Source organism: Trachemys scripta, chromosome 5 (genome assembly GCF_013100865.1).
Source record: "Trachemys scripta elegans isolate TJP31775 chromosome 5, CAS_Tse_1.0, whole genome shotgun sequence".
In the NCBI taxonomy this organism is placed as follows: domain Eukaryota; kingdom Metazoa; phylum Chordata; order Testudines; family Emydidae; genus Trachemys; species Trachemys scripta.
In genome coordinates, this window is record NC_048302.1 from 104,503,693 (window position 1) to 104,520,136 (window position 16,444).

General features: G+C 41.9%; 1 protein-coding gene across 1 annotated transcript in view; it reads right to left on the minus strand.

The window, feature by feature from the left end:
• The window catches only part of STIM2 (stromal interaction molecule 2), a 142,213-nt gene that overhangs the window by 22,492 nt on the left and 103,277 nt on the right, over positions 1–16,444 (minus strand). The window contains exon 3 of the mRNA XM_034771461.1: positions 12,365–12,479. Within this exon, the coding sequence (XP_034627352.1) occupies positions 12,365–12,479 (115 nt within the window). The remainder of the gene's footprint in view (positions 1–12,364; positions 12,480–16,444) is intronic.

Sequence of the window (16,444 nt, forward strand, 5' to 3'; positions counted from 1 at the left end):
CCTTTTGTAGGAAATCAAGCAAGGAAATTTCACTGTAGGGCAGGTACACTTACAGTGAGGGATATACTTGATTAGGAAATCTGTGACCCATTTCCCAGCAACAGCGCAGGTAGCTGCACAAGTACCACCAATAGCACAACCACTTGTGTAAACCAAGAGCAGACACTTTTTACCACTGTGTCATCTAAGCAGCACTTATACAATTGGTAGTACCGGAGCTGCTGCATCTTTGCCAGAAAACAGGAAAGAAATTTCCCAGTGCAGATCTGTCCTGATACTTACATCATCTCTGCTGTATCACGGGTGTGGTTATTTTCTTGTCCTTGCTGGCCTTGCGATCTTGAAGATTTCAAAAAAAATATAATCTTTAAAAGCTTTAAACAAGTTTTAAAAAAGCAAGCATTTTTTGAAATACTTCTGAGACTGCGAGCCAAACTCAACCAGTTAAAGACTTTATCAAATCATAAGTGGGCAGATTGCTCTGACCATTAATAGCAGCACTCTGTTCTGGCTGCTAAAATACTTCAGGGTATAAAACTGTTTGACCTTGAAAAGTGCCTTTGTAACATGGCACTGGGTGGTTTAATATTCATTGTGTCTAACTGACTTCCGATCAAATTTGCAAGTGAAGAGATTGTTTCTTAAATGCCAGCCCCACAGTTCAGCATGGGCTCAGAGTCAGAGTTCTTCCCATCTCACCCATCACCACCAGCAAGGAAGGCGCGGCAGGCCGAATCATCCACTGAAGGCACCTATGCAACCCCATGGTCTTCAGAATGTATCTAGAGTAGCACCTGTGCAACCCCATTCCCTTCAGTGGGCTTGTACCATTATTGCGGAGTATAATGTGGCCTGCAAAACAGTGACTGTGTGCCAGATGGAAAGCACCAAGCATGACTGTCAGAGCCCAGTTTGAGTTTACAGGGCTAGCAGTTAGGAAAAAATCTCATATCTGTAAACTGAACATATTATGATATGCCAATCAATGGGTCAGTGAACATCCATTTTTAAACAGTCATTCAGATTAGAAGTTCACTTTAAGATATCGGATATCATCTATATCTTGGAACCCAGCTACTTCACAGGCCACTGTCATGCCCCATCCTCCTACACCCAATCATGGAATCATCAGCTGGGATGCTCCCATAGCTAAAGTCCTGAATGCAGCTGAACAAAACCCAGCACAGGGCACTTCTGCCTTGGAACTCCATCGTCTGTTCTTATCCGTGAGTGAGGGAGTGTCCCAAGAATCTCTTTATGCCCACTGGCAGAGGGTACACAGGGGACATAAGATTTCAGGGATCCTTTAGGTTCACCAAAAGTGGTCATGTAAGGTGTCTATGAAAGCCTGTGTCACAATGGTCATCAAAATCATTGCAAAAATATATATGCACGAGTTATGTATGTATACTGGAAATTAAATTCTTAAAGCCTTGTAGTTAAAGGCAAGTAAGTCAGAGGCAGAGAGCACTGAGAAAGACTTCGCCAGACAGAAGGTGGGAGACATTTATCCATCTGTTGACCATTGTGTATCTTACTATTTGCATATTGAGTCACATGCTAAAAAAGAAATTTCGAGAATGCTACCAGAAAAAACAAAAACCAGCAAGAGCCATTCTATTTACAAATAAAGACAATGAATCTTTGTGGGTATGGAGGTACACTGGGGATTCTTCAGTCTGGGAAGACAAACTGCCCGTGGGCTTGATCTTATGAAAGGAGGAACTTTCCCCAGTGTTTTCAACCAGGGTGGCTAAGAACTTGGGGTCAGCTATCCTGTAGGAGACAGGGAAGTGTCTTGTGAGTTAAGTTTAGGTTCTAGAATAGTGGTTTTCAACCTTTTTTCATTTGTGGGCCCCTAAAAATTTTCAAATACAGAGGCAGACCCCTTTGGAAATCTTAGGCAGTCTGCAGACCGCCCAGGGACCCACAGACCACAGGTTGAAAATGACTGCTCTAGAAAGCATGTTATAATTTTGTTTTTTATATAACCGCTTGCTTACTTATCAAAGAACAGATTCATATGATAGATCTGTAGTGAAAACAAGAATAAGTTTACTATCTAAGTGCTGTGTGTTAAGCAGAGTGGTAATCTTGAGCTGAATCTAGTAAACTAGTGTGTACTATCCCCTTGGGAGTAGGGATCAGAGTTCTGAGAGTGTTCAATGGACCAGATGCTCGGCACTCCAGAGGGACGCTTGGAGGACTCTGATTTGGGCACCCACCAATGTCCATCTGAAAAAAAAAAAATCAAAGCTGGAAGAGAACATAGCTACCCCTGTTAGCACATGACATCAGCATTCATTAGTCTGTATTGTCTGCCTCTGGGTCCCCAGGAGAAATGTAGGGGAGGTTGCTCTGGACATTGAAAGCCCTACATGGTTTGGGAGCTGCCCATTTGAGAGATCACCATTCTTGCAGTGTAAGACTGCCACCACTGGGATCAGCAGAGGGGCTTATGATAGAGCCTTCTCATCTTTAAAATGGAGGGGGCTGCTGAGTGGGCTTTGTTTGTGGTTGCCCTACTCTTCAGAATTCACCCTCCCTCTTGCTTTGAACTAGCGCAAATTTAGGTTACTGTCAGAGATCAAGACGCCACTGTGGTAGTAATTTGTCTTTAGTTATATCCTAGGCACTTTTTCTTTTTCTTTGTTTTGCTTGTTGGAGTGGAGGTAAACATTTGAAAGTTGGCTTTGGTGGTGGATGGGGTATTTTCAGTGGGTACTTCTTCGGCTGGTACATTTTGTTACATAGTGAAGATTACCCATTAGATTTGTTCTTGTTGCATGGTTTATGTTTTTAATAATTATTAAAAAGGCACCATGAAACTTACATAAGTTCTTCATTTATACATCAAAACCAAATAATCTTCCTTTTGTACCTCCCAGCCAAGGGCTTGCTGCTCTAACAGAGGAAGCTGCTCCCCTTGATAGTGTATTTATTGTATCACTAGCTTCTTATGTATGTGACAAAACAGAGTAGATTACCAGATTACACAACTGTATGATTTGTTCAGTTACAGAACTGAATCCAACACATGAAATCCATAATGAACACCCCCTTTTCCACAGAGTGGATGCAAAATTGTTTTTGTTTTTTAAAGAAGAACCATACATAATGACCATGCAACAGATGAAACTGGTAAGGGAAAAAATACAGCAAGGAATACAAATCCTACTTCTGACTTTGGTTTATGACAAACTTCACAGTTGCTTGGTTTTGTGATTTCTGTGTTAAATCCTTTAACCCGCGTAAATGTAGGCTCTTGAGTAAACTGCAGTTTTGTTTTGTTTTTAAAATTCACGGCAGCGTCCGGGTAATGTAGTATTTTTCTACAGGCTATACACAGAGAATGCAGTCAGTGAACGGTAACTGCGCATTCCTTTGTGTAAAACTGGCCACCCACTCCCCCCGCAAAAATAGGTGCGATTTTTCCAACATCAGGAGATCAGCACAAGCCTCCCCACTGTTAGAAAAATTGCAGCAGTGCAGAGAGGCTCCACAGCCAGTTCTGCAACATTTTTCTTTTTTTTGTAGATCAAAAGCCCCAAGCACTGTACAATATTACCTCTGTGAATCAGTCAGCATACGAATCTAAATACTTCAGAGTGCAGAACCGATGATGCTTCCTCGTGTCTTTTGGACACATGGGTACATCTGCTTCGGTCCAACTTCAAGTCCCAAGCAGAATTTGGCAGATAGTTTGCATCTCTAAAGCTCTGATCATGCTGCAGCAATTTTAACTCCACTCTACATACTGTATGGGGCTTCTCAATGCTAACCGGGTTACATTTCAGGAAAAAAGTGCTTATTTATATTTTCAAAACTTCACTAATCTAATGCTCTGAGCAGGGGTTCTCAACCTTTTCTTTTGAGGCCCTCCAACATGTTATGAAAACTCCACAGCCCACCTGTGCCAAAATAACTGGTTTTCTGCATACAAAATCTAGAGCTTGCATTAGGGGGAGCAAGAAGGGCAATTGCTGGGGCCTCATGCCAAAGGAGCCCCTGCAAAGTTACATTGTTCAGGCTTTGGCTTCAGCCTCAGGTGGCAGGGCTCAGAGCCCCGGGATTCAGCCCAATTCGGTGGGGCTTTGGCTTTCTTCCCTGCTCCCCAGCAAGTCTAGTGCTGGTCCCGATGGGTGGACCCCCTGAAACCTGCTCGTGCCCCCCTCCCCCCGGGGGCCCTGGACCCCTGGTTGAAAACCACTGCTCTGGAGGACAAGTACATTAATAACAACAAATCTTACAAATAAATCAATACATTATGAATTCGTCTCACTTCAAAATTCTCAGTAATAAATTTCATTTAGAAATTGAGTTAGGCCTGCAGTTCAGACCAATATCTTGTTGATCCAAGGGAAGGAAAGCAATTTCTGTCGAGCGGTGCTTTACTGAAAAAATCCCTGACTGTAGCCCCCTTGTCATTAAATCAGGAACTCCAAGCTCTCTGCGCCTGTTAGGAAGGACTCTAAAGTGAGAAAAGACTTCTAGATCTTTTCATCACCCAGGTAAGTCTCAAACTGCATTCTATGAAGTTAGTTTGCCCACATTACTGCCAACCCCAATCTGAAAGGGCCCTAGCCACATCTGGGTCTTCAAGTGTCGGCACTTCAACAGAGATCAGTAGGGACTGCCACACAGAGGTCACTACACACTTTCTATATGCACCACAGATTAGACAATCTGGCTTGGCAGATGCAGCTTTAAATGCAATGTTCTAGGCACAGAAGTCCACTCATTCAAATCTTCCCACTTCACAGCCTGGAGTGTTGCTACATATAATCTATACATCCAAATCAGAGGACCTGGTAAGCAAAGTACATATACCTATAAATTGTAGTCCCTACCTATAAATTATTGTTGTTCATATAAAACAATCTTAAAGCCTGAATCTCCTGTGGTTTTTAAAACTTTTGGGTACATCACTGACATGTTCCGCAAGTTCTCTTGTTTCAGTTCATAAATAATTTTAATTTAGCTAAGGGACAAGCTCCATAGTATTCCCTACTGAAACCTAAAGCAGCTCCCCTTACTAGGAAGGAAAAGCTTCAACAGCTGTTTGCCTACTTATCATAACAAGCAGTAAACAAGTCAGTCCAGACTGGAGAACATGATGAAGAGAAAACCAGTTTACAGAGAGGGGAGAAATTACCTTGCTACCAAAGTCAAGAACCAAATGATCTATGAAATGCAGCAGACAGTACTGGTCACCATATAGTGGAAAGGAAAATACTACCTGGAGAGAGTGCAGCAATAAAGATGCTACATTTGAACAATTTAAACAGAGGAAAGTTTAAAGAGTCAGGTTATTCATCTGGCAGTCTTGTTTTCTTATGGACAGAAGTTTTCAAAATTATTAAGCTGATTTACATAATTTTTCACATTTGAGTTTCAAAGTTAAGACCAATTTCCAAATAGAAAACTAGGAACAAAAAAACTTGGGCAGAAAGAAGGTAAAAAACAAACAAAGAAACAAACGCATGGAACATATGAAATAAGAGAAAGGGGAAGATGACATTTAGTCAGCATAAATTGACATTTAGTCAGACAACTCAGCTTTTAGAAAAAGGAGAAGAATGAATATAGTGAAAAAGCAGAAAACTGAGGTTATAATGAACTAAAAAGTCAAGCATGTTGGTTTGGATTATTTTTTCTTGCTTTTTACAGAGTGGGAAATGGGCCTTGTTTTTATTTAGGATGAAGGAGAAAGACTTACAAGAAATGACTGCTAGCTTCTCAACTCTCCAGGCATTCATAGGCCTTGTCTAGATGAGGAAAAAGATTCATTTTTTATTTTAAAAATGTGCTAGATATTATATTTTAAGTGGTGTTTGGAAGTATGTTAGCACTTAGCGTAGACTGCTTTTAAACCTTTTAAAATGTGTTAGCAGGCCTCTCTTTCAACCATAATTTCTTTAACCTTACGAAATAAGAGAATTCTCCTTCTGAGTAAAACCCTAGAAAGTGGAAATTTTGACCACTTAATTGGTTAACTTTGAAAACAAAGCCACAGTCCTTTGGGGATTGGTCCTGCTTTGAGCAGGGGGTTGGACTAGATGACCTTCTGAGGTCCCTTCCAACCCTGATATTCTATGATTCTATGTAATGAGAAAAAAACAATTAATTTCCTATATAGTCTATCTACTATAGATAAACCTTGTACAGTCTAGAAGAAGTCTGCCTTATAGTCACATAAGCCATTTATTAGGGGTTCATGGAGTTTACATTCCTTGGATGACCTGGATAAAGTCTAATTCCTTTCACAACCTTTAGAATTCTGAAGCATGTCTGACACAAAACAGAAACTGCAACAAAAACCAAATCAGGTTATAGAGTTATCCATCATGCCAAGCAACTTAAGGCAAGTCACAAAGTAAGTTGCACAACAGGAGCTTATTAATCAGTAAAACCCTGAGGGCTCTATTTACCACAAAATTAATTTTCTGTGGAATCTGTTGGAGACTTTGCAGGGATTACCTGTTTGACACTCATGACAACTAATCCTACTTCAGTAAAATTCCAAGCTCAGGCTGTAAAGAACAGATTTTCCAGTTGGGGCAACACCCTTTTTCTTGAAGAGCCTCAAGCTATGCTTCCAAAGACGACATATGGAGTGTGGCGCACACACAAGATCAGGCTCATATAACTGAACATGCTTGGGTAGAGAACATGTATTAATAAGAGAAAAAGCTTACTGCCCTAGCGACGCCAACGCTGAAACACAAGTCAACATTCTGATGAGTACACAAGCTCATTCTTGCACCTCATACTGCGCTCTAAACTCTTCCTGTAAATTACAGTTTTCACCCAGCACAGGGGGCCAAGTACATTGGACTATGAGAGGGTAAAAGAAGTGACACATGCAGGGCTTATCCAGTTCTGTACTGAAAACCAAACAGGCTGAAATTCACTTTGGTCTGCATCACCTGCCATAATACTACAGGGGCTGCTATTATAACATCAGCATTTACAGACAGTTACCATACCACAGAAGCTGAAGTTATTCAATCGTTCCCTATTCTAAGTGTAGGAAAATAATTCAGTTTTATCATATTGCAGACTGTTCTCTTATATAGTCTATCTACTATAAATACCCTTGTATAGCCTAGAAGAAGTTTCTGTTATAGTCACATTAGCCATTTATTCGGGGTTCATGGAGTTTATCCTCTCCCCTGTTTCTTTATGGGGCAAGACACTAAACCAGATGGTGTCAGTATGTAGCAAAAGGAGAATGACACCAGAACCACGTGAAGCCTTAAAAATCTGCCCACCCATGTCTCCCCGAAACTCTGGTCAGAATACCAGAGAAACGAACTTTATCGGATATAAGCCATGTACGTCACAGGACTTTTAGTAGAATTTACAGAGCATATTTTCATTTAGCAAGCACTGCCATCGAGAGCACCAGTACAGGACATGTTGCTGCTACTAGTATATGTTCTAATACCAAGAGCAGGGCTGTCCCCAGAGGGGTGTGGGGCCCGGGACATAGGTGCCAAGTTTCTATCTGCTGTGCTCTCCCTGGCTCTGCCCAGGTCCGACCCCCATTCCACCCCTTCCCCCAAGGCCCCACCCCCGCCCCACCTCTTTCCCTGCCCAGTTCCGCCCCCTCCCCCGAGTGCACTGAGCCCTTGCTCCTCTCCCCTCCCCCACAGCGCCTCCAGTTGCAGCAAAACAGCTGATCGGTGGTAGGCGCTGGGAGGGAGGGGGAGGTGCTGATCGGCCAGGCCTGCCAATGGGCAGGAGGCACTGGCGAGAGAGGAGGCTCCTCCTTGCCAACCCCCGCCTGCCCGTCGCCTCACCTCCCCGCCCGCCTCCTCACGAAGTGCAGGGCCCCCAAAGTGTGGGGCCCAGGGTGGTTGCCCCAATTTGCCATACTGTAGGGATGGCTCTGACCAAGAGCGAAGAAAACGACACAAAAGGGAGCTGAATGGAGTAACAATTTACTTTAAGTGACCCTGATATTTCATATATTCAATGGCTTAATATTACAAAAGATAGTTCAGTTTCCTCTTCCCAAGAATGGGGTTTGAAATATTGTATTAGTCCTGTCTGGAATGGAATTCAGTGCCATGTAATGCATCCTTAGCAATGCTTGGTTTGTATTCATTTCTACTGTCTGGATATTTAAAACCAAAGACCGCCATCGATCAAGAATGTGAAAGGCAACCAAAGCATCTTGCTCTGGTATGTCATTTATTCCCAGTTGCTGCAAGAACATTTGCTGTGCAATGCCAGTCCAAAGCAAAGCAGCCTATCACAAATCATGACATATAACCAGCCCTCCTATTTATCCTCTTAAAAAAAAAAAAAAGTTCTACTACTAATATTGCCAGACTTGAAGTAATCTTTGTGTATCAAGAAAGGAGAGAAGAAATCTAAATGACAGTAGATTAGAATTGCTGCAATTTCTTATAGTTAGGAATGAAGCCCAATGCCCTGAGGGAACAACTGTTACAGAATGCAGCAGGTTGCCTGCTCACCAGCACAGATTACCAGAAACATATCACCCTGATTCATTACTCACAGCACTTGGCTCCCCATTAAGCAGGGTCTAGTTCAAGGCTGCTGTACTGATTTTCAGAGACCTGCTTGGTACTGGAGCTAGCTACCTAAGAGATCTCCTCTTCCATGACAATGGCCTCACAAAACAGCAGCTTGATTCAACTAGAAAAAAAAAAAGCTGACAAAGAGGGTAAGACTTATTCACACAGCAATTGCACCAAGACTGGATCCCATGGCCAGAGAAAAGAAGAATGACCACCACCCTTGCTGCATTCAGAACTAAACAGATAAATCAGCTCAAGCCTACTACTGGCCAATGTCAAATTCCTGAGCAAGTTCATACAGAAGCCAGCCAAAGGCCAATTACAAGCTCATCTAATTGAAGCTAATGTGTTAGACCTGGAATAATCTGGATTCAGACCAGGATAAGGAATTGAAACCACTTTAGTGGCACTGATGGATGATCTCCTCCTACCAGTGGATAGAGGCCAGACATTCATTCTCATCCTCCTGGACTTCTTGCAGCTTTCACCTGACAGAAATGGCAAAAGTCCGGGATAATGTGCTAAAATGGTATGAGCCCCTCCTGGAGGGACACATCCAATTCCTAACGATGGGAAACTACACCACTACCTCAAGCCCCCTCACTTGTAAAATCCTACAAGGATAAATTTTTTTCACCAGTCCTATTCAACATCTACATGCAACTACTAGGGGAACTGATTAGACATGAATTCAAGTGCCAGCATACACAGATGACACAAAGCTCTGCTTATCCTTCACCACATCACTACTACTAAGATAGCCCAATGCCTGCACGAGACCAGCTCATGGATGAACAGCAGCTGGCTGAAGCTGAACCAGAATAAGAGAGATAATGATGGTGGGCAAAGCAATTTGAGAAATTTGCCACCATTATATGATCTCCTTTGGTTGAAGGTACAAACCCATGTCTGATCAATCTGGTCAGTGGTTTAGGAGTAGTCTTGGATTCCTTGTTGACACAAAGCTCTCACATAGCAATATCTGCAAGTAACACTTATCTCTGGTTGGCTTGCAGACTCCATGACACCCTTGCAAATCATGGCCTCGCCTTGATTATTCACTTTGCATTGCTGTAGTATGGCAGGGAAGTGACAACAGACCTGCGTATGAAGCCTTCTGCACCTGGGAAATTCCCAACTAGTACAGAATACTCAAGTGCGTCTCTCCTCAGGAATGTGGGCTACCGCGAGCACATCAGACCTGTCTTACTCTCTCTACACTGGCTTCCCATAGGATATTGAATCAAGTTCAAGGTCTCAGTCTTTATGTTCAAGGCTCTCCATTGTCTGGGCCCGGGATACCAAAGGCTCTGGGATGAAGACCCTGGTTGACGACTTTGTTCCTCTGACATTAGGGAATTCTCTACAAGAAGGGTAAATCTCATCTGTGCAGGACCGAGAACTTTCCTGGGGGTTGGTTTGAGACTGAAATGAAGTCTCCTGGAAACTAAAGACTATCACAAACCTCTTCACCTTCTGCTCCAAATGCAAAGCGCATTTCTTTGACCTTGTCTTCTCCAACGTAAATACACAGCAACATGTATATTTTAAAAAAAATTCTAACGCCCGACCAAAACAAGAGAAGCAAACCTCTTTTCCATTTATCTTCCCACTAATAACCCTCTGAACACAGCAGCATCTTCTCATTTTATATATACATTTTTTTTTCAGTCAAGATCATCTGGTTTTATTGTACTAAAGTGTGTGCTATTCTTGATGCTGTCCTTGTAGCATTTTCTGGGGCAGCCTTGATTCGGTGTCTTTGCGTCAATTCTCCATAGAATTTTTTTCTGGGGAGTTGATACTCAGGCATCCTAATGATGTATCCAACCCAACATAGTTGGGCATTTATCAGCATGGCCTCGATGCTTATGGCATTTGACTTTTGAAGAACCTCCAGGTTGGTAATTTTGTTCTGCCAGTGGATCCCCATAATGGAGCACAGAGACCACATATGGAAGGCCTCTAGCTGTTTGATATGCCATTTGTATGGTATCCAGGTCTCACAGCCATAGAGGAGAGATGTGAACACAAAAGAATTTTATTTTTGTTGAGAAGGTTATGTTGTGGGATTTCAGGACTTTGTTATGTAACTTTCCTAATGACTGAGCAGCTCTCTGTATCCTGTTCGTGATTTCTTTGTCAAGAGGTCCATCATGGGAGATGTTGCTGTCGAGATAGGTAAAACGGTCAACTTGCTTTAGTTGGTTTCCACTAATGAATATGCTAGGGGATATGGCATAGAGCAGTAAAGATCATTGGTGCAACACCATAGTTTTCTCCAGGCTGATTGTAAGGCCAAACAATTTTGATGCTTCAGTGAAACGATCTATGATGCACTTGAGATCTCCCTCTGTGTGTGCTAGGAGGGCACAATCATCCTCAAAGAGTGTTTCTCTTAGTAGTAGTTCTGTTACTTTTGTTTTTGCTTTTAAGCCTCGCAAGATTGAAGATTGAGCCATTGTGTTTGTATCTGATGTATATGCCTTGTTGAGCCCATCTGTAGCATGGTTGAGAACTTGGGTGAAGAACAGCTTGAACAGTACAGGGGCAAGGACATAGCCTTGTTTGACTCCATTTGAAATGGGAAAGAAGTCAGTGAGATCTCCATTAAAAAGTACCTGACTTTGCATCCCCTCATGAAATAAATGAATGATCTTTACTAGTTTTGGTGGGCAACCAAGTTTGCTGAGGATCATCCATAATCCTTCTCTACTGGTTGTATCAAATGCTTTTGTCAGATAGGTGAAAACACTGAATAGATTCATGTTTTGTTCGATACATTTTTCTTGTATTTGCCTGATACTGAAAATCATGTCAATGGTGCTTTGACCAGGTCTGAATATGCACTGAGTCTCAGGTAGATTGGCTTCTGAAACAGACAAAATCAGTCAGTTCAAAAGGACACAAGCAAAGATTTTTCCAGCAACAAATAGGAGAGCTGTCCCATGATAGTTATCACAGACCATTTTGCTGCCTTTATTTTTAAATAAAGGAATAATTGTGGCATCTTTGAAGTCTTGTGGCATTTCTTCACTGTCCCAGATGTTAGTAAGCATCTTCTGGAGTGTTACCACCACCTTTGGACCCGCATATTTAAATATTTCTGACGGTATTCCATCTCTACCCGAGGACTTTCCTGAGCTCAACAAACTGATTGCCTTTTCTATTTCTTCAAGTGAGGGTAATGAGTCAAGATGGTGCTAAACAGCTTTTGAGGTATCTGATTAATAGCACCAGTTTCAACTGAGGATGGTCCGTTCAGTAGTTGACAGAAATGTTAAACCCATCTCTGTTCCAGTAAGGGTGGCAATACCATACCTTGCTACCCTTACTTCTGCAGTGCTGCTGGTGGCGGCTCTGACTTCAAAGCTGGGCTCCTAGCTAGCTGCCACCTCTCTCCAGCTGCCCAGCTCTGAAGGCAGCTCTGACTGCCGCCGCTAGCAGCAGCGAAGAAGTAAAGGTAGCAGTACCACAACCTCCCCGTCCCCCCCCAGGGTCCCTTACAATACACTTGTCAACCCCCCATGACTCCTTTTTGGGTCAGGACGCCTACAGTTATAACACACTGAAATTTCAGATTTAAATAGCTGAAATCCTGAAATTTATGATTTTTTTAAATCCCATGATTGTGAAATTGACCAAAATGGACTATGAATTTGGTAGGGCCCTAACTATATGTCATTTAATGCTAATAGTTGCACTGCATTTATCTCAATATCGCCTTTACTTCAAGCAAGCCTGGATTTAGTACTGGGCCACCTGAAAAACCAGGACATGGATCTGGAAACGGTATATTTCCTGACTCCTACCTTCAGAGGTTTTCCAGCGTTTCCACAGATCCTCAATGGTGATATGTTTGTCTTCTCTGTGCAGATGGCTGTGTTTATTGGAAGCATCTTTATATTTCATGTCTTCTCTGATAAACTGAGGAAGAAAAAGAACGTTTGATTAAATTTTAACAGTAAACAAGCCCAGTTCTTAACAGGGAAACTGGAAGTAGATCAGTAGAGATGCTTTTTCCATCTGCCCTGTACAAATGGCACAATTTAGTTAAGCCTCTAAAGTAGTCAACCTACATAATTAATTCAACATTCTTATAAATTTTGAATTGGAATGTAATAAACCCTGGGAAAACAATGTTGCACTTGTGAGGCTATTAGTCAAATTGAAGTGTGTGGTTAACGTACTCCAAAGATTAACAGCTAGTCACCACAAACATCCCAAACAAGTTGTATCTCATAGTTTTATATTCTATGGACATTCACCTGTCTGAAGGCAAGCCCATGTGATAGGGTTTGAAAGTGTGCCAGTGCTTTATAAATCAGCAGTTATTTGTCCATCTTGAATCCCACTATACCAATTAAATGAAACTAATAGTTAGCTTTCTCCCATCCCTCAAAGACTTACAACTAGACACCAAAAGATCATGTTCTGCCTCATTAAATCTAGTTAACATACAATTCATCTTCAGCCCTGGGTTTATTTATTTTATTGTGGTACATGATCAAGAGAATAGTTATACACCTCTACCTCGATACGTGACCCGATATAACATGAATTCGGATATAATGCAGTAAAGCAGTGCTCCAAGGCGGTGGAGGGGGGTGGGGGGAGAGACGGGACTGCGCACCCCGGTGGATCAAAGCAACTTCAATATAATGTGGTTTCACCTATAACACGGTAAGATTTTTTTGGCTCCCTAGGACAGCATTATATCAAGGTAGGGGTGTATTCCACACACATAAATAGTATATCGTAAACCTACAATTTGCAATAATGCACGGGAAGCCTTTGGCAAAAACCTAACATGTGAATGTTAATAAGCACATAAAGATTGTTAAAAAGTGGGATTCTATGTATCAGTGTATTCTGCTCATTTATGTGTACCACAGTCATTTCGTTTAATACTTCAAAGTCACTAGTAAATAGGTACTAAAAACGTTTACAAGACATGTACAACCAAGAAAAATTAAGGTGAGGGCTGTTGTGATAATTTGGCCTACAAGTTTACCCTAATTGTAGGCTCAACTGTAAAAAGTATATGGAAGTTCATAAAACATTACAATAATCGATAATAAATGCTGGTGGGAACATGTATGAAAGGGAGACAGAAAAACTAAATTAGTCAAAACAAGAAGAGCCAAGTTAATATGATTCAAAGACTATGTTAAAATCATGCTTGGTAAAAACAGATGATGTGAAATCTGAAATTAACGAACCAAGATTGCTGTGTTGGATATTAGGTCTAATTCGTTCACAAAACAATGCGGGGACGAGCTATTCCAACCATCGTTCCCTTGATGGATCCTTAAAGAAAGACTGGGGGGTGGGGGGAGAGGAGAAGAACAATGTGGAAGAACAGACAGAGGCTACTGAAACAAGCTTCACCATCATGGCTGTCACCACCACTATATCCTGGGAGCCCGGGCCTTCATTCCCTGTGATCCTGAAAGATGCCCTGACCAGACCAGGCCAGGCCAGAGAGAGGTATCCAGATGACATCGGGACCCTTACCACAAGGGTAGTCTTATTTTTTGGTCAAGGTCCAAAGTTCTTGACACCTCAAAGCTATATTGAGGTGGTGAGTACTCCGCACAGTCCTCTTGTGCAGTATGTCCTCTGCTCAGTTGGGTCCGGCAGAGTCCTCCCTTCTTCATGATAAGACCAGTTCTTCATGGAGCCCCCTACCACTAAAACCCCAAGCAGGGGACAAGAGGGAAATAACACAGTGCAGGGCAGCAGGGCTGCGGCGCAATGAGGTGCCCAAGGGAGGGTGTGCCTGGCATCTCAAAGTCCTTTAATCTGGCCATGGGGAAAGAATCTCTCATTTAAGCCCTTTGTATAAGGGCCCAGTCTGCCCACTTTTACCCTGAGACCAACACTTCTGGAGAGAGAAAAGAAATCAGGAGAAAGGTACAAACACAAGGCAGCAGTGCTTTGCAAGAAGATACAATGTAGAATGGGAGAAAAGGAGGTCTATGACAGGAGCAATTTCCCCGTGTAAATTCCTGCTCTGACAAAAGAGTCCCATTCAATAACATCACATGAAGGCAGATAACTAAATATTGACAAATTGTATAAGTGCTTGCATACAAACGCTAGAAGTCTCAGATGGATTAACTTTAGTGCCTGGTATTAAATGAGGATATTGATATAACAGGAATCACAGAAACTTAGTGGAATGATGATAATGTATGGGTCACACTAATATCAGGATACAAAAGGAATGACAGTAGGTCTTGCAGGTGGAGAACTGCCACTGAATGTGAAAAAAGGGAGCGATAGCTCAGTGGTTTGAGCATTGGCCTGCTAAACCAGGGTTGTGAGTTCAATCCTTGAGAGGGCCATTTAGGGATTTGGGGCAAAAATCTGTCTGGGGATTAGTCCTGCTTTGAGCAGGGGGTTGGACTAGATGACCTCCTAAGGTCCCTTCCAACCCTGATATTCTACGAATATAGTAAAAAACTTAAACGCCTCAAACTGTACCGTAGTTTGGTATATTTATATACCTCTCTGTATATAAATGTCATACTTCAATAAGAGTATAGCTATCAGAATATACTACAATCTATCTGACCAGGATGTTGAAATCACTGTGAAATGCTCAGGGAAATTAGAGCACACTAAAGCAAAAAACACGACGACAACAATGTGGGAATTTCAACTATCCCTATTTTGACTGGGTACGTGTCACCTCTGCAGGATGTGATGCAGAGATAAAATTTCTGCACACCATGAATGACTGATGCCTGGAGCACCCAGTCCTGGAACCCACAATGTGAGAGGCAATTCTTGATTTAATCCTCAGTGGAGCACAGGATCTGGTCTAAGAATTGAACGTAGCCAAACTGCTCGGCAACAACGACCGTAATGTAATTAAATTTAACATACTTGCAAGGGGGGAAATACCAAAGAAACCCATCACAGTAGCATTTAACTTCAAAAAGGGAAACTACACAAAGAAAAAGATAAACAAATTAAAAAACAGGCACAAAAGTGAAATGCCTGCAAGCTGCAGGGAAACTTTTAAACACTACCATAATAGAGATTCAAGCTACAAATATACCCAAAATTCAAAAACAGTAAGAGGATCAAAAATATGCCACGAAGGCTAAACAAAGTAAAAGAGGCCAAAAGACATCCCTTAAAAATTGGAACTCAACTCCTACAGAGAAAAATAGGAAGGAGCATAAACTCTGGCAAGCCAAGGGTGAAACTAAACAGGATTATTTTTTTTTTTTTAAAGTACATCAGAAGCAGGTAGACTGCCAAATCATCAATAGGGACAGTGGATGATCAAGGTGCTAAAAGGCCACTCAAGGAAGACAAAGCCATTGCAGAGAAGCTAAATGAATTCTTTGCATTGGTCTTCACTGAACAGCACACGAGGGAGATTCCCACACCTGAGCCTTTCTTTTTAGGTGATAAATCTGAGAAAATGTCCCAGACTGAGGTGTAAATAGAGAACATTTTGGAACAAATTGTTAAATTAAACAGTAATGAGTCACCAGGACCAGATGACATTCATCCGAGAGTTCTGAAGGAACTCAAATATGAAATTGCAGAACTGTGGCATGTAACCTATGGCTTAAATCAGCCTCTGTACCAGCTGACTGGCAGATAGCTAATGTGAAACCAATTTTTAAAAAAGGCTCCAGAGTTGATCTGACTATTACAGGCCGGTAAGCCTAACTTCAGTACCAGGAAATTGCTTAAACTATAGTAAGAGTCAATGTAGCTTTTTTCAGAGTAACAGCCGTGTTAGTCTGTATCCGCAAAAAGAAGAACAGGAGTACTTGTGGCACCTTAGAGACTAACAAATTTATTAGAGCATAAGCTTTCGTGGACTACAGCCCACTTCTTCGGATGCATATATAGAAGTGGGCTGT